This window comes from Oncorhynchus tshawytscha, linkage group LG14, assembly GCF_018296145.1.
Source record: "Oncorhynchus tshawytscha isolate Ot180627B linkage group LG14, Otsh_v2.0, whole genome shotgun sequence".
Lineage (NCBI taxonomy): Eukaryota > Metazoa > Chordata > Actinopteri > Salmoniformes > Salmonidae > Oncorhynchus > Oncorhynchus tshawytscha.
This window is the reverse complement of record NC_056442.1, coordinates 29,033,719-29,056,440: the sequence shown is the minus strand read 5'-3', so window position 1 is coordinate 29,056,440 and position 22,722 is coordinate 29,033,719. Positions and strand designations below refer to the sequence as shown.

The 22,722-nt window shown below is 44.8% G+C and overlaps 1 protein-coding gene across 1 annotated transcript in view; it reads right to left on the bottom strand.

Annotated features, from left to right (window-relative positions):
* Window positions 1–22,444, bottom strand: part of LOC112266944 — a 101,734-nt gene extending 79,290 nt beyond the window's left edge. Inside the window, exons 1-5 of the mRNA XM_024444901.2 lie at window positions 22,278–22,444; window positions 21,933–22,023; window positions 10,541–10,608; window positions 10,346–10,432; window positions 6,684–6,831 (exon numbers count right to left, since the gene is read on the bottom strand). Of these exons, the coding sequence (XP_024300669.2) occupies window positions 6,684–6,831; window positions 10,346–10,432; window positions 10,541–10,608; window positions 21,933–22,023; window positions 22,278–22,300 (417 nt within the window). The 5' untranslated portion in view covers window positions 22,301–22,444. The remainder of the gene's footprint in view (window positions 1–6,683; window positions 6,832–10,345; window positions 10,433–10,540; window positions 10,609–21,932; window positions 22,024–22,277) is intronic.
* Between the last annotated feature and the right edge of the window lie 278 nt (window positions 22,445–22,722).

Below are 22,722 nucleotides of genomic sequence, written 5' to 3'. Positions count from 1 at the left end.
CAGCAACCCTCAATGGTTTCTCACAAAATCAATGGCTAATTTGGAGCATCACTTTATAGACCTTAAGAGAGTGTGTGTTGATGTGTGCGCGTACATGAGTGTGTGTTCACAAATGTCTGTATGTGAGACTTTACTTTATGTGCACCATCTGTCACGCCCTGACCTTAGTTATCTTTGTTTTCTTTATTATTTTGGTTAGGTCAGGGTGTGATGAGGGTGGTTTGTTTAGTTTTTGGTATTGTCTATGGGGTTTTCGTATGTCTAGGGGTTTTCGTATGTCTAGGGGTTTATATGTCTATGGTTGCCTAGATTGGTTCCCAATCAGAGGCAGCTGTTTATCGTTGTCTCTGATTGGGGACCATATTTAGGTAGCCATATTCCTTTGGTATTTTGTGCGTTGTTATTCAATGTTTAGTTTCCTGGTCTGCACTAGCCATATAGCGTCACGGTTCGTTGGTTTGTTCAGTGGTCTCTCTTTCATTAAAGAGTTATGTATGCTTACCACGCTGCGCCTTGGTCTCCTCGTTACGACTAACGTGACACCATCTCAATTCGTCCAAAGGATACAAAGGTGAGAAACAGCCCAGGAAGCTAGTGAGATGCTGGGCTTGACAGTAAACAAGCTAATAGGCAAATAGCTAGAGTCCAGGCACCACACCCAAATAGGGAATTGTTTTCTCTTAATCATATCACAATCAACTTTTACCAGCTGAATGTAGACGCAAATATCATTTTCTGGACATTGGATGAAGTCAGCATAAATATTTTGTTAAGACACTCCAGGACCGGTCTGGACCAGATTATAGATAAATCCTTTTTGGATCTTTCTATCTGTAAAATACAAAAAGAAAATTGTGAATTTTTTTTCCAAAGAAAATGTTATCTAGAATAAAAAATGGACAACATATCAACAATTCCCTAAGTCTGGAGAATGTATCTAAGCATATCCACACACAATTTGGTCTGATGCTGAGAAAAATGTATTGGTGTGTGGGAAGTACACTGAAATTAGACTACCAAACGCCGATTAGACGCCAAATGGCTATTTAAACCTAATCACCATCTCTTCAAAGTAAGTTACTAAATATAGTCCAGTTTGTAACACTCTATGAAATGAGCTTTTCAATTATGTGTAATTCAATAGTGAGCTTGGAAATGATTGATGTACAGTACCAGTCAAAAGTTTGAACACACCTACTCATTCAAGGGTCTTTCCACATTGTAGAATACTAGCGAAGACATCAAAACTATGAAATACCACGTATGGTATTATGTAGTAACCAAAAAAGTGTTAAACAAATCAAAATATATCTTATATTTGAGATTCTTCAAAGTTGCCACCCTTTGCCTTGATGACAGCTTTGCACACTTTTGGCATTCTCTCAACCAGCTTCATGAGGTGAGTCTAGGGTTTTTAGGAATGTACTTCAATTAACAGGTGTGCCTTGTTAAAAGTTAACTTGTGCAATTTCTTTCCTTAATGCGTTTGAGCCAATCAGTTGTGTTGGTAGGGTTGTTATACAGAAGACGGCCCTGTTTGGTAAAAGACCAAGTCCATATTATGGCAAGAATAGCTCAAATAAGCAAAGAGAAAGACATGAAGATAAGTAAATAGGGAACATTTCAAGAACTTTAAAAAGTTTCTCCATGTGCAGTTGCAAAAACATCAAGCACAATGATGAAACTGGCTCTCATGAGGACTGCCACATAAGAGGAAGACCCAGAATTATCTCTCCTGCAGAGAATAAGTTCATTAGAGTTAACTGCACCTCAGATTGAAACCCAAATAAATGCTTCAGAGTTCAAGCAACAGACACATTGCAACATCAACTGTTCAGAGGACTGCATGAATAAGGCCTTCGTGGTTGATTTGCTGCAAAGAAACCACTACTAAATGACACCAATAAGAAGAGACTTGCTTGGGCCAAGAAACACAAGCAATGGACATTAGACCAGTGGCGATCTGTCCTTTGGTCTGATGAGTCCAAATTTGAGATTTTTTGTTCCAACCGCAATGTCTTTCTGAGACGCAGAGTAGATGAACGGATGATCTCCGCATGTATGGCTCCCACTGTAAAGCTTGGAGGAGGTGTGATGGTGTGGGGGTGCTTTGCTGGTGACACTGTCAGTGATTTATTTAGAATTCAAGGCACACTTAACCAGCATGGCTACCACAGCATGTAGCGATTACGCCATCCTATCATTTGTTTTTCAACAGGACAATGACCAAAACACACCTCCAGGCTGTGTAAGGGCTATTTGACCAAGGAGAGGGATGGAGGGCTGCATCAGATGACCTGGCCTCCACAATCACCCGACCTCAACCCAATTGAGATGGTTTGGGATGAATTGGATTTCGGTTTTGCAGCAAAATGTGTAACTGTGTTTTTTTTACATTGGATAAAAGAGCTACCAAATGGTAGATCAAACACTGCATTTGAACAATGGGACAGTAATTCTGCTTTGAAAGTTTTTTTAATTTTTATTTAATTTTTACCCCTTTTTCTCCCCAATTTTCGTGGTATCCAATTGTTTTAGTAGCTACTATCTTGTCTCATCGCTACAACTCCCGTACGGGCTCGGGAAAGACGAAGGTTGAAAGTCACGCGTCCTCCGATACACAACCCAACCAAGCCGCACTGCTTCTTAACACAGCGCGCATCCAACCCGGAAGCCAGCCACACCAATGTGTCGGAGGAAACACTGTGCACCTGGCAACCTTGGTTAGCGCGCACTGCGCCCGGCACGCCACAGGAGTCACTGGTGCGCGATGAGACTAGGACATCACTACCGGCCAAGCCCTCCCTAACACGGACGACTCTAGGCCAACTGTGCGTCGCCCCACGGACCTCCCGGTCGCGGCCGGTTACGACAGAGCCTTGGCGCGAACCCAGAGTCTCTGATGGCACAGCTGGCGCTGCAGTACAGCGCCCTTAACCACTGCGCCACCCGGGGGGCCCTCTGCTTTGAAAGTTGATAGAATCGTTCACACCCTCTTAAGCTTTAGCCCCACCCACTGCTGACAACAATTTACGCTTTTTGACAACGTTGACTGACGCCAGCCATATTCAGTTGGTGTTGAGCGTTCGTAAATTCGTCAGTTATTCTGTGAATTTACCAGCTACGTCTATCAACAGTTGTCGCAGTGACATTCTATTGAAATGGTTACTTGCATAGTGGAGTCTTTTGTTAAGACATGTAGCTAGCTAGCTAAACAATGAACCATAATCCCAACTGATGATGTTACTACCCTGCATAAATCTGCAGGGAGCCAACCAGCCAGGTTTAATGTTAGCTAGTTAACTATAACTAACAAAGCAAATGGCTCTAAGATACGCATAAGATCATACACGTAACGTTAGCTAGTGAGCCAGCTAGGTTCGTAATTTTACAATTTTATTTGCATTTACAGACGGCATACAAGTCTGTTATTAAGGCACATGAAATGGCTCTCCTGTGAAGTTGTCACATTCTTGGAGGTGAGCAGACCAAGGAGCAGCGTGAGTATAGTTCCACATATTTAAGTGAAACTAACCAAACAAAACTTATGAAGACCGTAAGGACGTAGTGCCCAAACACACAAACAATCAATATCCCACAAATGCAGGTGGGGGGAAAACCTACCTAAATATGATCCCCAATTAGAGGCAACGATTACCAGCTGCCTCTATTTGGGAACCACACAAACCACCAACCTAGAAATCTAATCACTAGATAACCCCCCCCTGTATGTCCATTTTAAAGTGCTTAAAATTAATTAAAATGTTGATGGTGGTAGTAGACTGTGATAAACTAAAGAAAAGAAAATGTGACAGTTTATTTTATGTAATTATTAATGGACCAAAATACCAACAAATCTCAAAATTGATCGGTAGATGCAAAAATGTCATTGCAGCCTGTGGTACCTGGCCATAAATGAGTTCGATGTTCACAAATGTACCCACATTTCTGTGATATGAAAATTATTTATGATTAGTGAATGCCATCATGTAGTTATTTAGATTATTTTAGCTAATAGGGAGAAGTATCTAAGCACTTTCAGCTTTCGCGCTAGCTGTTCTGTCTGAACCTAGTGTTGAATAATGAGCATTGGTTGCACGATGCACACGATGCAGACGTTGCCTCCCTCCCAGGCACGTGTTGTAGGCAACCCCCCTGCAGTTGCCTGGTCAGGCGACACTTGCCAGCAAACATTTGTGTTATGAAACTAAATGGATAATATACTCTGACCCACAAAATGTATTTTCTATATTCATGATCGCGTGGTTAGACAAAGCAAGGAAAGGGAACTTCAAAATGGGATGTAGTTTTATTGGGGTTTGCAGCTGTTGTTGGTAAGTGATGGATCTGCTAGCTTCTGAAATGACTTACTCATCCTTTAAAATGTGCCTTCAACTGACACCAATAAAACGAGTCATCTGTTCGTGTCTGTCTGTAGAGATGGGAGTATAATGTGCCTGTGTGTTGAAGAGCGAGGGATGACAGGAGGGAGAGAAATAAGCCTTCACTCCCTTAGACACTGGGATCTGAAAGATGAGTGATCTCCCACACATACTGCAGAAATGCTTACTCAAACATTGATCCCTGCTCTCGCTACACACACACAAACGGCAGCTTTTTACGGACACTGCAAACATTGTGACATTGTCAGTAATGTCACATATTGAGTGTGTAAAAATCCACATGCCGAATATAACTCAAAGCAACCCAGCCCACAATAGCGTCTCACTTTATTTCTAACTTTATTTTATCCGAGAGTGTGTATGTCAGAGAGGGTGATCCCTTGTAGGCAGAGTCGTCCGCAGCAGGGATGCCCATAGGCTGGCCATCACAGCAGCACCTCCATGGTAAACCCAGTGATTTTCTATCAGTTAGCTGGCCCCGTTAGGACTGTAAATGATACATAGGGGCTGGGGTGAGTGTGCACACGACACACACCAATACAGTGTATAGATCAAGAGGAGAAACCTTGACATCTCCAAATGCCAAGGTTCTGAGAAGCAGTGTGTGAATAGGTGTGCCTATCATGATAATAATTAACTATGGTAGCTATTGGTGATTTATGTTTGAGTTTCTCTATAGTATCTACAGTATCTATTGTATTTCTGTTGTTCTATTTGGACCTGACTGGATTTGTATTAATGTGTGTTATTCTGTATCCCTGCTCCATGTACTATATAATGCATTATGTATGTTAGAAGCCCTACCTTCACATCCCCTTCTCTCCAGGCCAGTGGCAAGTTCCCTTAGGGCCCAGGGCTCATATAAGCACACACACACACTGCAGTGTTGGCCTCTCTGTGATGGATGAGTCTTTCAGATAGCTCCACAGACACACCCAGAGAGAGGGGGGGTTGAGAGGGAGGGAGAAGGACACAGACAGGGATCCCTACCCCCCCCAAACAGCCAGGGAAGGACTGAGCCGTAGAGAGAAAGTGGTTGTGTCATTATTCAGCTACAGTTGTTCTACCTCTAATGAAGGGGATGTTATATTACATCTGCTTGTGTACTAATGAAGAACAAACCTCCTCATCCAGAACAAACAGACTATAACAACACAACACTTCCTTGACTACTGGAAGCCTCCAACAGGAGACACGGCCCATCTGCTTCCTCACAGTGTCTCATAGGACGCACACACGCACACACACGCACAAGCACACACACACACTCTTATACACACACACACACTCTTATACACACACACACACACACTTATACACAAACATACACACACGCTTATACACAAACACGCACAAACACACACACAAACACACACACACACACATTCAGATACAGACACACACCCACACACGGACACGTTGCAGACTAATTATTGTTGTGTACCATCTCTAGCCAAGCAGAAATAACAGGACAAATGATGACAACGCCACTGTGCTAGCCCAGCAGAAAGAGACTTAAGTTTCAGGCTAACAAACTCTCAATAACTTTCGCAATGAAAGGTTCCCCTCTCTGTTGATTGAGGTAATTTCTGTCCATATGTACAGTATGTCCAATCTATATCTAACGTGTGGCTCCCTCTGTCCCCTTCCCTCTTTCCCCTTGTCCATATTTCACCTTCTTAATCCTTCTCTTAACCCTTCACTCTATTTGGGCTTTTGTTTTGGTTTCCATGACAATCCCTCCATCTCTGCCTACCCTTTTCTAAACCCTTATTGCTTTATTCCCATCCTCTGTTGATCTGCAGACCATGATGTCATTTTTCCTCCCTGCCTTTTATTTTCCTGCCACGCCCTGTGAAACACTGTTTAATTCCCCTCCACCCTCTCTAGGGGTGAAACGGGGTGAGGACAAGAGCAGAGGCACTTCATTAATCAATCAACCACCTTTGCAAATTAACGTCTAAGGATCTGGGCACCTCGCCAACACTCCTCACATCCTACGCCGCCACCACCCCCGCCGTGCCCCAGACGTACACACCTCCCTTATTCCCTCCATCTCCTCCCTCCATCCATCCACCCTCCTTTTCCTCATGCCACCAACAGCTGAGGCCCTCATCCGTTAGCTTTTTGAGAGGTAAATACAATTCCTCTTCAATCATCCATCCATCTGTTTTTATTCTCCAGTAGAACTTTTGCCACTAAACTATGCTGGCCCAACAAGGTAGTTTGCAGAGATAGCAGAGATAGCTCATTCATACAACCAGAAGCTCTCGGTCTTACCAGAGAGAGGTCCTGGCCAAACTCATCCATCACGGCTGTCTGGTAGGGCTCCAGTGACTCCGTCCCAAGCTGATGATGCATACGGTTCTCACAGTCCCCCTGCCAGCTCACTTTGCGGTACAGGGTGGCCCGCCAGGCCCGCTGAATTCTGGGTAGAAAAACAAATCTATAAATCACAGATAAGGAGAGGTCAAATCTGGAACTGAAATGTGAGATTGACTTTGCTGCTGTTTTTGGAATAGAAATAACTGTACAGACCACAATATCAGTATCATTCTATATTGTACAAGCACATTCTGAGATTCTCACTGGTCAAGGTCACACACAATGGAGGCTCCTCAGAGGAGGAAGGGGAGGACCATCCTACTCAGTGAATTTCTGGAAAATGTCAACATTAACCATGAAAAAAGTTATACTTTTAAGATACAACTATACTAAATATATTAACATGTCATCAAATAACTGATTAAAACACTGTTTTGCAATGAAGGGCTACAGTAGCTTCAACAGCACTCTGTAGGTTAACACTATGGTGTCTCCGTAAGACAGCTATTTTCCTTCCTCTGGTACACTGACTTCAATAAAAAAAACTAAGAGACTCATGGTTCTCACCACCTTCCATAGACTTACACGGTAACTATGACGACTTCCAGAGGACATCCTCCAACCAATCAGAGCTCTTGCAGCATGAACTGACATGTTGTCCATCCGATCAGAGGATGAATCTAGTACTGAAAGAATAAGCTACAGCTAGCTGGCACTGCAGTGCATAAAATGTGGTGAGTAGTTGACTCAAAGACAGAGAAAAACAATAGTTGAACAGTTTTAAACACGTTTATTTCTTAAAGTTAAGGAGAAGCAGCAGAGAGAGAGAGCGAGAGAGCTATAGTTCATTGCTAAGATTGTGCAAGGTGGTACTGAATGTGTCACTGTCTGTCACCTTGATTACTCCAATTTGTCTCTCAACCTGTGCAGCTATGTTATAAACGTTCATTTGTAGGCTAGGTTGTAGCAACCTCATGATGGGTACAGGGCAAATTCAAGTATCATGTCGTAGCCTAAACCTATCACTGTTACATTGCGCTGGGTGAATGGAATATGAATGACAGTCATCCAATATGCTGTAATAGAAATAAGGCCATGCTCATGAAAAAATACATTGTCCTCCCTGATCTTAAACGGCACCAACCGCCATGGACATAATTAGAAGAAATCTCCTGGGCATTTCTACACAGCCCTTAAGTGATGCACTTCCAGATTAAAACACAAGATACAACAGAGTAAGTTTACCGTTGGTTAAGGGGAAATGGCGCCCATGATAGTGAGGACAGTGTGTCTGCTTGGTTCAATGGGTCATATCACTGCCCTTGTATACAGTGATTCCCTCTGGAAAGTGGAGAGAGGCTTGATAACCACATCACAGCGTGGCATATTGCATTTTTCTCTTTCTCTCCCACACTTCATCTCTCTCTTTATTTCTCTCTTCCCTCTCTCCTCTATCCCTCTCTCTATTTCCAATACCCCCAGCTCCAGGGTCCAGGGTGACGTGTAGGATCAATTACCCGATGGAGAAACGCATTCACCTTCAGCGGAGCAGGGAGCCAGCTGAGCCAGCTGAGCCAAATGGAACAAATTGAATTAAGCCATAACCCACTGCTTCAAAACCAATAGGTTTACTCTTCCCACCTCCCTCACTTCTTCTATACCCCCTCCATCCCACCACCCATACACCCTCCAATTAATTTACCCCCCCCTCTATCCCTTGTTCTGTCCACCTTCCTCCCTCCCTCCATCCCTCCCTCCCTCCCTCTCTCTACCTCCATACAAATGTGTTTACTTTATCCCTCCATACCCCCCCCGCTCTCAATCCATTCCCTCCTAAATGTGTTTACTTTATCCCTCCATACCCCCCCCCGCTCTCAATCCATTCCCTCCTAAATGTGTTTATCCCTTTAATCCCTCCATACCCCCCCCCGCTCTCAATCCATTCCCTCCTAAATGTGTTTACTTTATCCCTCCATACCCCCCATTCCCTCTCAATCCATTCCCTCCTAAATGTGTTTACTTTATCCCTCCATACCCCCCGCTCTCAATCCATTCCCTCCTAAATGTGTTTACTTTATCCCTCCATACCCCTCAATCCATTCCCTCTAAATCAATCCATTCCCCATCCCTAAATGTGTTTACTTTATCCCTCCATACCCCCGCTCTCAATCCATTCCCTCCTAAATGTGTTTACTTTATCCCTCCATACCCCCCTAAATGTGCTCTCAATCCATTCCCTCCTAAATGTGTTTACTTTATCCCTCCATACCCCCCGCTCTCAATCCATTCCCTCCTAAATGTGTTTACTTTATCCCTCCATACCCCCCCCGCTCTCAATCCATTCCCTCCTAAATGTGTTTACTTTATCCCTCCATACCCCCCCCCCGCTCTCAATCCATTCCCTCCTAAATGTGTTTACTTTATCCCTCCATACCCCCCATACCCCGCTCTCAATCCATTCCCTCCTAAATGTGTTTACTTTATCCCTCCATATTCCCCCCCCAAATGTGTTTACTCCCTCAATCCATTCCATTCCCTCCCAAATGTGTTTACTTTATCCCTCCATACCCCCCAATCCATTCCCTCAATCCATTCCCTCCTAAATGTGTTTACTTTATCCCTCCATACCCCCCCCGCCCTCCTAAATGTGTTTACTTTATCCCTCCAATCCATTTACTTTATCCCTCCATAAATGTTCCCTTTGTTTACTTTATCCCTCCAAATGTGTTTACCCCTCCATACTCTCAATCCATTCCCTCCTAAATGTGTTTACTTTATCCCTCCATACCCCCCTCCTCTCAATCCATTCCCTCCCAAATGTGTTTACTTTATCCCTCCATACCCCCGCTCTCAATCCATTCCCTCCTAAATGTGTTTACTTTATCCCTCCATACCCCCCCTCAATCCATTCCTCCTAAATGTGTTTACTCCCTCAATCCATTTCCCTCCTAAATGTGTTTACTTTATCCCTCCATCCCCCCCCCGATCTCAATCCATTCCCTCCTAAATGTGTTTACTTTATCCATTCTCCAAATGTGTTTACCCCCTCCAAAACCCCCGCTCAATCCATTACCTCCTAAATGTTTTACTTTATCCCTCCATACCCCCCCCCCTCAATCCATTCCCTCCTAAATGTGTTTACTCCAGCCTCATAGTCCTTCCAGAGCAGGTAACCTGGGGTGATAGCTGACCCCCTATAACCACAGCTATAAAGGTTGGGTTCATGTTCCTCTCACATGGTGTTGAATTTAGGCTTTGGCTTCAAGCAGACGCTGTTGAACTCTGACCCTGCCATAGAAAGCCAGTCAGCGGGTGAATTGGTTTAAGGCCATGGTGGGATTGATGTCATCACCACAACAACCACAACAACACACCTGGGAAAGGATGGGTGACAGGCATACACAATGACAGAGGGGAGAGGGGGACAAACCTGATCATACCCAGGGGGCACATGTACACACACACACACACACACAACACAAACTATTACATACAAGGAGGAATACAACAACAAAAAACATTTACAAACACAGTTCCACTGCCACCAGTTTCTCTCCACAGTGCCCCCTCCTGGTGGTGTGTATTAAACACAGTACAGTACTACAGGTGGTACTCACACAATGGCCTTGGTCTCCCAGTAGCGTTGCTGCTCAAGGCAACGAGGACTGTTGTCATCCGCTTCCTCACTCCTCAGGTAAACATGTCTACAGTGACACACAGGGGAAGAACAGTCAGGGAAGTCTACTGAGTTAAGGCACTTGAAAGTAACATTACTGCTGTGTCGAGTACACGGTTGGTTAAGTGTTTTATACCTCTCCATCTTAAGCATTTGTTGTCCTCCACCATGGTTGCAGAAGCGATGGTACCTCTTCTCCTCCTCCTACACGGGATCACAGAAAGACATGAGCATTTTCTTCTTGAATGGAGGATAAGAGGGAAGATGAAAATGCTCCTGCAAGATTCAGTCATAACTACTCTGTCCTGGTGTTACACCGTCTGTAATGGTACTACCACCCACTCACACTGTCTGGAGGAGCACGGAGGGAGACGCTCTCTATTCTGTCTGCTTGTTGAGACTTGTGTTCTCTCAAATGTGTTTTCTTGTTGGAATGATGTTGAAATGCAGACATTTCGATAATGACCAAGAAAATCCCAGTGGTTGTCGATGGTGCAACAGGTCCGCACCTCAGGAGTAAATGTCAGTTGGCTTTTCATAGTTGATCATTCAGAGAGGTAGAGATACTCTGAATGATCGGCTATGAAAAGCCAACTGACATTTACTCCTGATGTGCTGACTTGTTGCACCCTCTACAACCACTGTGATTATTATTATTTGACCATGCTGGTCATCTATGAACATTTGAATATCTTGGCCATGTTCTGTTATAATCCCCACCCGGCACAGCCAGAAGAGGACTGGCCACCCCTCATAGTCTGGTTCCTCTCTAGGTTTCTTCCTAGGTTTGGGCCTTTCTAGGGAGTTTTTCCTAGCCACCGTGCTTCTACACCTGCATTGCTTGCTGTTTGGGGTTTTAGGCTGGGTTTCTGTACAGCACTTTGAAATATCAGCTGATGTAAGAAGGGCTTTATAAATACATTTGATTTGATAGCAGGGCAGAAAGGACGGTATCTGTGTAGACTATTCAGGATAGGAAGCCGGGTCAAAACACACAGTCACACACACATTTGCAGTTTCACATGTAAGAACACTCCACGGGTGAAAATCTCACGTTCACATGTGGGGGTGAATTAGGGCGAAGGAGCGTTGTGAAATGTCGCTTGTTGGAATTCTTGAGTCAACAAGGTGAAACATCTGTCGATGTTCCCTTAAGCAAGGCACTTAACCCTAATTGCTCCAGGGTTACTGTTGATAATGGCTGACCCTGGCCTTGACCCCGCTCTCTGAGGGTGTCTCACGGGGAGTTGGGATAAGCAGAAAACACTTCCAGTTCACACTTGTGTATAATACATATTTGGGTGAAACAGGACAACTATAAGCACCCACATTATTATTATTATTATTGGGTTTTCACATGATTGTTGTGAACCTGCAATTCTACATGTGAAAGGGAGATTTATACTTATGGATTGTTCTTACATGTGAATCTGCAAATGTGATTTCACATGTTAATGTTTTTCAAACATGTTATTCTCCTCACACGTTAAAAGCTGGTGTTGCCATGTTATTCTCCTCATGTGTTAATAGATGGTGCTATCATGTGAACTCTAAATGTAATACATGTGAAAATATGGTTTCACATGTGAAACTGCAGATTTCATGTTTTTTTATTTTGTAAGAGCACACACACACACATACATTATGTGCCCTGCCTGCTGCCAGAGCTGATAGGCCAGTGAATGGGAGAGATGGAGTGAAGCGGCTTCATGAATGCATCCATCTGTCTGTCCTGTCTAAGTGAAGTTTAGGAGGGGATGGCATAGACCCCACAGGCTCCCTGCCTGGCAGACACAGACGGGGCTGGCCCCTGGCAACTGGCCTCTGACTGGCTCCTGCTTGGCCCCTGTGGCTTCTCTGGCATCTGCACTTCCTGACTGCCAAAAAGCTACACATTGCTAACACACACACAGACACAAAGAGATGATTCTGAATTAGGCCTGTCAGAGCTTCTAAGTTAACTTTTGTAATTTTAGTGCACAAATTGTTTTCATTGTGATTAATCGCATTATCTGAAAACATTCAAACTAAATACATCTATAAACTAAAAACAACAATGTAATGTCAAAACAAGTTGACATGGAGATGAAAGAATGTGTGCTTTATCAATTTACCAGATTTTGCCAACTGCTACTTTGGACAAAGTCAAGACGTTAAAATTGTTGTAATGCTTTTTGTATAAAATTCTTAAATTACAGCTCAATTTGCGCAAATTCTGAATTTGCAATTAATGGTGATTAATCACAGCAAATCCTTTGATTAAAGGTTTAAATGTTTGACAGACCTATTTTGAATTGAACGGTCAATACTCTGAGATGGATCATAAATATACATTGGAAGAGAAACCCGGTCCTCTAGGTCTAATCCCGCAGGTGACAAAAGCACACATGTTAAACGTAGAATATCACATATGCCTGGAAATACATTTTTACTCATTATTTTGTTAAGTTTTTCACTTGATTTGATCATACTGTACATGTGTGTTCATGTCTACACATGTTATTTCTGGCATGTGTTTTTTATTTTTTTGTACGTGTGTGTATCGAGCTCCTTTCTGTTATCTGAATCAGGTTATTCTGAATGCTCCTCGCTCTCCATTAAGTCCGGACAACAGGGATTTCATGTTCAGACATGCCAACTGTAGGCCAGCCTGGTGTTGCAACAAGTGGTCTTATCGTTGGGGTGCACGTCCTTGTGTTAAATTAAAAACACAAGTATCTTTGAACACACTGAGATATTTTACACGAGAGGTTACACTTTTACTTGAAATCTCTGAGCCACAAAACACAAACGGAACTCTAACAATCTGTCAACTTTGTAGCACACGTTTATGTCAAATCAAATCAAATCACATTTTATTTGTCACATACACATGGTTAGCAGATGTTAATGCGAGTGTAGCGAAATGCTTGTGCTTCTAGTTCCGACAATGCACATAATAGACTACACAAACAACTTCTCTGTAATACATTGTAGCAATATCTTGAATCATGTAAACACAGTTATTTCAATCCCAACCTGTGTTTGTTGTTCTCCATATACCGTTGTGTGTCGCGCCACTGTTCAGAAACTAGTGCGCATGCATTAGTGCTTTTCCACGTTACACGATGGGGCCGATAAAACAACAGTCCCCTTCATTTTCAATGGAGGGAAGGGAAGTGGACAGGGGGACTGTTGGGCAATGCAAGGATGGGTGAGGGAGCGGGGGCGGGACCAAAGTTAGGGAAAGCTGAACTTTATGCAAATACTCCACGATATCGCGACACTATTTACCAGTCAAAGCTCACTATAGCATCCAGCCTCTATTGGATTGGCTGTTTACACATAGCACTACCTAGCCTGCTTTCTAGCTTCCTAGCACCCATATGAGGGCCAAGATAGCGTGGTTATCCAAATTATTGTGTTATGTGGAAATGCACTGTTACAGGGGAATTTTACTATATAAGCAGCACTCGTATAGCCACGCTAGCTTGGCCCTCGTGGGTGCTATCAAGCAAGCTAGGTAGTGCTACGTATCAACAGCCATTGTCAACCAATCTAGTAGAGTCTGGAAGCTATGGTGGCCTTCGTTTGGTCACTCGCGTTGGGATATAGCAGACGACTTGCATAAAGTTCAGTTTCCCCAACTTCAGTCCTGCCCTGTTCAGCTCCCTCGCCCATGCTCGCTTCGCTCAACAATCACTCGCCCCCCATGCTCGCTTCGCTCAACGATCCCTCGCCCCATGCTCGCTTCGCTCAACGATCCCTCGCCCCATGCTCGCTTCGCTCAACGATCCCTCGCCCCATGCTCGCTTCGCTCAACGATCCCTCGCCCCATGCTCGCTTCGCTCAACGATCCCTCGCCCACTCCGCTTCTCTTTTCTCCCATTGAAATTGAATGGCTTCCGATGTTTCACCGCACAATGCCAGTCTATATTTAACAGCGGCCATTACGCTACATTTCCTCACTGTTGGGTTGGTGACACCGGTAATTCTATTGGTATATTTACATTTGGGATAAATGTTGTACCATTGCAGATATTCCATTCTGCTATAGTCAGTGACTGCAGTTATCATTATGGACGTTGTTTGATGTCTAAATGCTACCTGTTTGATTAGGTGCCAATGGTTTAGCCTGTTTTGTGTCTGTTCAGGCTACGGTTATCAATAGGCTGCACTGTAAATAAAACCTATATTTCACCATGTTTTTATTCTCTGGTTTGCTCTGTGTACTCAGACCCTCCAAACAAGACTGACAGATCCTATTTAACAATGCAAACTACCAGTTTTGCACGGAGACAACTCTTTTCAGTCGAACTTTTCGTTCCTCCTTGTGTTTACCATTACCCCAGTCAGGAGGATAAATGAGGATAAGTGTCATCAGATTCAGCCTGGTTATTTCGGGAGTGACATTTTTCACGTCTCTGAGGCGGTGTCTGTCTGGCTTGTGTTTGACGACATTGATTGCCTGTCAACTTCAGCCTGATATGAACATGAAGGGAGGTAGAAAGAGAGAGCTAGAGAGAGGGGGGAGTACGAGAGAGAGGGGGGTATCAAATGAGCAGAGTAAGATAACTTCAGAGGGACTGTTTATAGGAATCTTATGTTGTACCGTATGTGGGCCAATGATAGCAACCATTGATCTAGTCTTTAAACACAGGGCTCAATACATTATGTAGAAGAGCTGAGATGGCTCTTAACAAGCTACATTACAATGCCTTGAATTAAACAGTGCGACAGTAAGAGAGGAGGGAAGGAAGAGCGGAGAGGAAACACAGCACACACCAGCGACTCCCCCGCCCTTTAATTTAGTTATTAAAATCATCATTTCTCAGAGGCCCAGTTCTATCAGAGAGATCGATGGGAAACACACATCCGATAATTTGAGTATGCGCACACACAGTGTGTGAGGAATAGTCTGGTGGATGCCCTTCAGACTCTGGTATCGTCCTCCGTCCCATACACACACACACACACACACACACACACACACACACACACACACACACACACACACACAGTGTGTGAGGAATACAGTGGATGCCCTGACTCTGGAATCCTCCGTCCCATACACACACACACACACACACACACACACACACACACACACACACACACAGTGTGGATGCCCTTCAGACTCTGGTATCGTCCTCCGTCCCATACACACACACACACACACACACACACACACACACACACACACACACAGTGTGTGAGGAATAGTCTGGTGGATGCCCTTCAGACTCTGGTATCGTCCTCCGTCCCATGCACATGCTCACATGCACACACACACACACACACACACACACACACACACACACACAGAGAGAGATGAGGAAAACACATCACAGGGGTGAATTGATGAAAAGAAAACAGAATGATGGGAACAGAACACAGACCAAATAGAACACACTAGTGGACATAAGTTCAAGTTCAGGTTTATTATAGAACACACTAGTGGACATAAGTTCAAGTTCAGGTTTATTATAGAACACAACTGCATAACAGGTATGAAATGTGGATTACATGGAGGAGAACAGGAGAAGAGAACACACATTGAAGAATGCTACACATGGATAGACACACACAGGATAACATAACATGACGCATGAACGCACCTATCGGTCATTACCATTAACGAGCCCACAATGACGCACACCTTCAGAGGAGACGCCAATGACACTGACCAAGACCGAAACGTTTGTCCCATTAACCTACCCCTAAATTAAATAAACACTAAAAAGAAACCCCTTTTTAAGTGCGGACAAGCTACACAATTTTGGAATCCACACACGCATCTGATTGCTGTGTAGCGTATGCATCATGGCTATCTATCTACCAGTCTTGGCCGGGGGAAATGTCCAATCAGGGAAAAGAGCTGTATCAGTACAGATTGGGAAATTGGAAATCAATTTAAATGAGCTGCGCTGGCAGGAGGGGATGTATGGAATGCAACACTTACATTCGCATGACTTGGGAAAAGGGTCTCTTAGAACGCAATCACTTCCACTAAGAGGGATATGTACATATAATGGACACAATCATATGATTACACGGCTTGAGTGGAAACTGGAACAATTCATGTGGATGAAAGTCAATTTGCCACCTGAATGTAATGACCGTGAGATAAAACAACAGCAGTGGCTAGATTAGATGCCTCCCAGTCCCACTCTCTGTGTCGATAGGAACATCTCTGCATGGTGAGGAAGAGGGGGAGACGGACGGACGGACAGAGGGGGATGGGTGGACAGACGAACAGACACAGACAGATGACAGACAGGATGATGTGTGTAATAGCCCACACTGGCTCCCAGGATCCTCTGACAGAGCAGCTCCTTTTCGCTTGTCTATTGAACACACATCAATAGACAAGCCAAGGAGGGAAGTGGAAACTGATCAAGGAAGCAGCGATAAGGAGCTACCTTGGAGGCGACAACACGCATGCAGATATGGAATACATTTAATATTTATAATTAAGCAGTCCATTAAGGGAGAGACAACCCCATGTTCACGTGTTGGAGATAGCCCTGGTTTTATGAATGCGATTCAGAGATATCTTCTCCCCTGAAACTCATACTTACAGTACACACACCCACACCCACACACACACATCTTCAGGGACTAGACACAACAACTCCTTTCTGGGGAGTAAGGAAAGAAAAGTGGATAATACCACAATCCTGATCGGCCCCTTAAAACGTACATTTTGATCAATAAATACACACATACGCACGTACGTACGCACGCACGCACACACACACACACACACACACACACACACATATATAAATGTACACAGACAACACACACATAGCCACACACAAACACTGACAAAGTCACACACATATCCAGGCTGGATGCATGAGAATGGGGTGTTAGGGGAGGACGGAGATGGAAGAGCTGATGAGGAGTGATTGGGAGGGAAGGAGCAGAAAAGGGGAGTGAGAACCTGGGAGAAAGGGAAGAGGGAATGGAGAGGAAGAGGGATGGCTGGCGTGATGGAAAATGCGAGAGTGAGAAAATTATCATATGGTCTATCAAAATGCAAAATGGAGCGGTTGGGACTATTCCCCTGGTGCCATTAGCCAGTGGAGAGCTGCCTTGGTAAACATATGGTGAGAGAGAGAGGAAGGGCAGACCTGCCTGGCTCTCACAGTGATCAAAGACTGAGCTCAGTCATTTAGCCCAAACCAGTCTTCCACAATATGCTAATGAAATGGAACGTGAGTGAGCACTGCATTGCCAGAAGTGCTGGGGAAAGACTGGCGGAAGGTGTGTGTGTGTGTGTGTGTGTGTGTGTGTGTGTGTGTGTGTGTGTGTGTGTGTGTGTGTGTGTGTGTGTGTGTGTGTGTGTGTGTGTGTGTGTGTGTGTGTGTGTGTGTGTGTGTGTGTGTGTGTGTGTGTGTGTGTGTGTGTGTGTGTGTGTGTGTGTGTGTGTGTGTGTGTGTGCGTGTACGGAATGGAACGTGAGTGAGCCGCTGCATTGCCAGAAGGGCTGGGAAAAGACTGGTGGAAGGTGTGTGTGTGTGCGTGTGATGACTGAATGCTCCACTGAGCTCAGCTTCATCAGTCTGAGAGTCTGAGAACACACTTCAGTCATCTGCCTGCCATTCGAGAAACGTTGTTACACATGTTATTAAGAGAATAACCCGCTCAGTCAGTGTAGCGGAGCGAACAAACACACACACACAGAGACACACACAGGGAGCAACACATTCCCAAGTCAGATGACAAGGTGCAGCAGGCATGCGGAGGGGAGAGGAGAGGGATGTGTTTGCTGTCCGCTGACGGGTTATTAAGACTCAACCCTGAAGCACTTCAGCTGATGCAGACGGCAGTCAGCAGAGTGGAGTCCTACAGGGAAATGGAGACGGCAGTCAGCAGAGTGGAGTCCCACAGGGAAATGGAGATGTTACTCAGCAGAGTGGAGTCCTACAGGGAAATGGAGACGTTACTCAACAGAGTGGAGTCCCACAGGGAAATGGAGACGTTACTCAGCAGAGTGGAGTCCTACAGGGAAATGGAGACGTTACTCAGCAGAGTGGAGTCCTACAGGGAAATGGAGACGTTAGTCAGCAGAGTGGAGTCCTACAGGGAAATGGAGACGTTACTCAGCAGAGTGGAGTCCTACAGGGAAATGGAGACGTTACTCAGCAGAGTGGAGTCCTACAGGAAAATGGAGATGTTACTCAACAGAGTGGAGTCCTACAGGGAAATGGAGACATTACTCAGCAGAGTGGAGTCCTACAGGAAAATGGAGACATTACTCAACAGAGTGGAGTCCTACAGGGAAATGGAGACATTACTCAGCAGAGTGGAGTCCTACAGGAAAATGGAGACATTACTCAACAGAGTGGAGTCCTACAGGGAAATGGAGACGTTACTCAACAGAGTGGAGTCCTACAGGGAAATGGAGACGACAGTCAGCAGAGTGGAGTCCAACAGGGAAATGGAGACGTTACTCAACAGAGTGGAGTCCTACAGGGAAATGGAGACGTTACTCAGCAGAGTGGAGTCCTACAGGGAAATGGAGACGTTACTCAACAGAGTGGAGTCCCACAGGGAAATGGAGACGTTACTCAACAGAGTGGAGTCCCACAGGGAAATGGAGACGTTACCCATCAGAGTGGAGTCCTACAGGGAAATGGAGACGTTACTCAGCAGAGTGGAGTCCCACAGGGAAATGGAGACGTTACCCAACAGAGTGGAGTCCTACAGGGAAATGGAGACGTTACTCAGCAGAGTGGAGTCCTACAGGGAAATGGAGACGTTACTCAACAGAGTGGAGTCCTACAGGGAAATGGAGACGTTACTCAGCAGAGTGGAGTCCTACAGGGAAACAGAGACGTTACTCAGCAGAGTGGAGTCCCACAGGGAAACGGAGACGTTACTCAGCAGAGTGGAGTCCTACAGGGAATGGAGACGTTACTCAGCAGAGTGGAGTCCTATAAGGAAATGGAGACGTTACTCAACAGAGTGGAGTCCCACAGGGAATGGAGACGTTACTCAGCAGAGTGGAGTCCTACAGGGAAATGGAGATATTACTCAACCGAGTGGAGTCCTACAGGGAAATGGAGACGTTACTCAACAGAGTGGAGTCCTACAGGAAAATGGAGACGTTACTCAGCAGAGTGGAGTCCAACGGGGAAATGGAGACGTTACTCAACAGAGTGGAGTCCAACGGGGAAATGGAGACGTTACTCAACAGAGTGGAGTCCAACGGGGAACCGGAGACAGCAGTCAGCAAAGTGGAATCCCACAGGGAAACGGAGATGTTACTCAGCACAGTGGAGTCCCACGGGGAAACGGAGACGGCACTCAGCAGCGTGGAGTCCCACGCGGTAACACAGACTGCACTCAGCAGAGTGGAGTCCCACGCGGTAACACAGACTGCACTCAGCAGCGTGGAGTCACACGAGGTAACACAGACTGCAGTCAGCAGAGTGGAGTCCCACGGGGTAACACAGACTGCACTCAGCAGAGTGGAGTCCCACGGGGTAACACAGACTGCAGTCAGCAGAGTGGAGTCCCACGGGGAAACAGAGACGATAATGTACTTCTGAAATATGACCCCCTTCTTCACACATTATAGGCTTTTACAGTAGATGTCACTACCATACCAACTCCACTAGGCAGGATTTCATTAATCCTGTAAACTCACTATCTACATGTTGAATGGGATTTAGTGGACCAGTGCTCTACCTACACCCTTCAAAGGATTCTTCCAGGTTAATTCTGAAATCCATCTATACAACACAAGACACCGCGATAACCTTCACCCTCCCCACTGCCACACCTCACATAATTCTCTGTCAGATACAGAGGTACCATACTCTGGCATTGTTATCTTATCATTTAAATTAGTGAATAGTATTCTAAGCATGTCCTCCTTGTCTTGGCTGTATTAACATCCTCTGGTCGCTGTAGGGGCTAGAGGTTACTGATTTCTTCACATTTTACAAAATACAACAGTCAAATCAAATAGTTTGAGTCTAGCCGGCTGCTGATTGGAACGGTTAGGAATTATTTTTGAGTGTATTAATGCTGTGGGTAACTAACACCAGTCTGTAGTTGCTAAGACCGTACAATGTTAGGAGATCCTATAGCCCACTATCCTATCCTGCAGGAGTGTAAGAAGGCTACAAAAAAACATCATTGATCTAGAATGAGAGTTGTGAACAACCAAGTAGCCTATATATCTGAAAACTAACAAAGTGAACAGGGACGAAAAGCACAGCATGTGATCACCACACTGACAGCGTGAGTATAACATAGCACAGCATTAGAAGATACGGGATTGGGCTGTGCTTTCAGGCGTTCGTTCTCAATAATCCCCCAAGCCTAATAAAGCGCTGCACTATATCATTGGCATTACATATTCACGAGCTGCGCGCGGCCAGGTGGATTTGTTGTAGGCTGACACACGCACACGGACACACACACACACGCACGACACACACATGCACGGACATACGCACGGACACGCACGCACTGACACACACAGACAAATAGATCAAGCATTGAAAGTTGTTTCTTCCGCTGTGTGTCAGTCAGACTGTCAACTTTGGTCTGCGTCTTGTGACTATTCCTGCGCACCATATAGACTTGTTTAGGCAAGAGCTGTTCCCATTATTTTGGGGCTAATCACCAGGATCATTTTCAATAGAAAATAAAATGTGCCTTCTCTCCCATGAACCAAAAGTGGTGAAACTCTGCTGGTCACCCTCATGTAACACCTTTGCACAAATAGGCCTAGGTTATCTCTTTAGATGCACTAAATGAATCAGATTCTATTCAGAGATTTAATTAAGGAGTTAGAGGTCGTCTGCATTTGCCTTTTCTCGACTGGAACATGTTGTTTGGAGTGTGGAGTTTGGTGGACAGGATTTTAATGAGACCTTTTTACAGATGCGGCTGGCAGACGGAGAAAAGTGCCAGCACACGACTCGAAATCAACGATGAATGACACACGGAATTGATTCAGTCTACTGTATTAGTTGAATTGGCTGGTAGACAGTTCATTAAATGACAGTTGGAAGAAAATGAAAGTATGAGTGCGAGAGATAGAGTGAGAGAGACTACAGACACGGGGCTTCGCTGTCCATGGTGCTGAAAGAACAGCTCCCAGAGTTAATTGAGCGGGTTGGGTTTTTATAACTTGGTGCAACTGAGTGCTAGATTGGAAGACTTTCAGCTTCACTGTAGGCTACCTTTTGCACAGTAGACAGCTGTTGAAGGAGACTAAAATTATGTTCTAGTAGTGGAAGGCTTTTCTGTGTGCCCAGAGACCACTCTTAACACATTATCAATCCCAGCAATGCTCAAACCACCTGAAATCAGCCAACGGAAGTCCATACACACAAAACGACCCAGAACAATAATTAACAAAAATGCATTTCAAAATCATAGAACTACCATAGGTAGGTTACAGAATAATCGTAAACATGGCGTAAGTCATTAACGCATAGGCTACAATGTCATTTTTAAACGATCGACGTAAATGCATTTGAAACAGCAACGTGACTGCTGGATACTGATGTGTAGCCTACCTGGTTGATGCACAGGGCAAAACGCTTCCTTTCCCGCGCGCCAGCCAGACTCCCGCCACGCAGCCCCGTGCCTTCCCCTTGATACATGTTCCTGGAATGACACAAGCAAAAGTTATGCCAATTAGCCTAATGTCCAAATGTTCACTGTAAAATAGAGATGTCTCGGAGTGAGAAGCAGCTGACTATAGTAAGTCTCTCCGTATAGGTGCTGGCAAAAACCTATAGAGCTTGTTCTGCTCGCTAGAGCTTGATGTAGGATTCCATTACTCAAACTAAATTGAAACAGAATACGTCACTTATCAAACATGCATGACGCATCAACAGCCTATATTATGATTGACTAACCGATAATTGCCGGTCCTCAACATAGCTGGCTATGCCACGGTCAGATAGAGAGACAGCAGCGGAGAGTGCAGAGTAGAGTAGCCCCACTGTCAGAAAGAGCCGACTTGGGAATTGTTCTCTCATCCAATAAGATGTTAGGGTCGTGTATGATAGGTTATATACTGCATGTGTGTCGCGGCAAAGGGGGAGTAATTTAGTCCTGTAATCAACATAAATCACCAGTTTGTTAGCTCTCTCTGCAAAGCATGGCGGGAAAATATATATTATCTCACTTACGGCTAACCGGGAAGGAATTTACAATCCTCATGTGCCGCCAGGGGACCTTCAGTCGCGAGTCATGGAGTCAGACATGGGAGATGAATATGCTGGGCACATAGATTGAATACCATGTATTTATTTGACAATAGAATACTGATGAAGCTTTAGGCTTGTCTGAGGTGTCCTT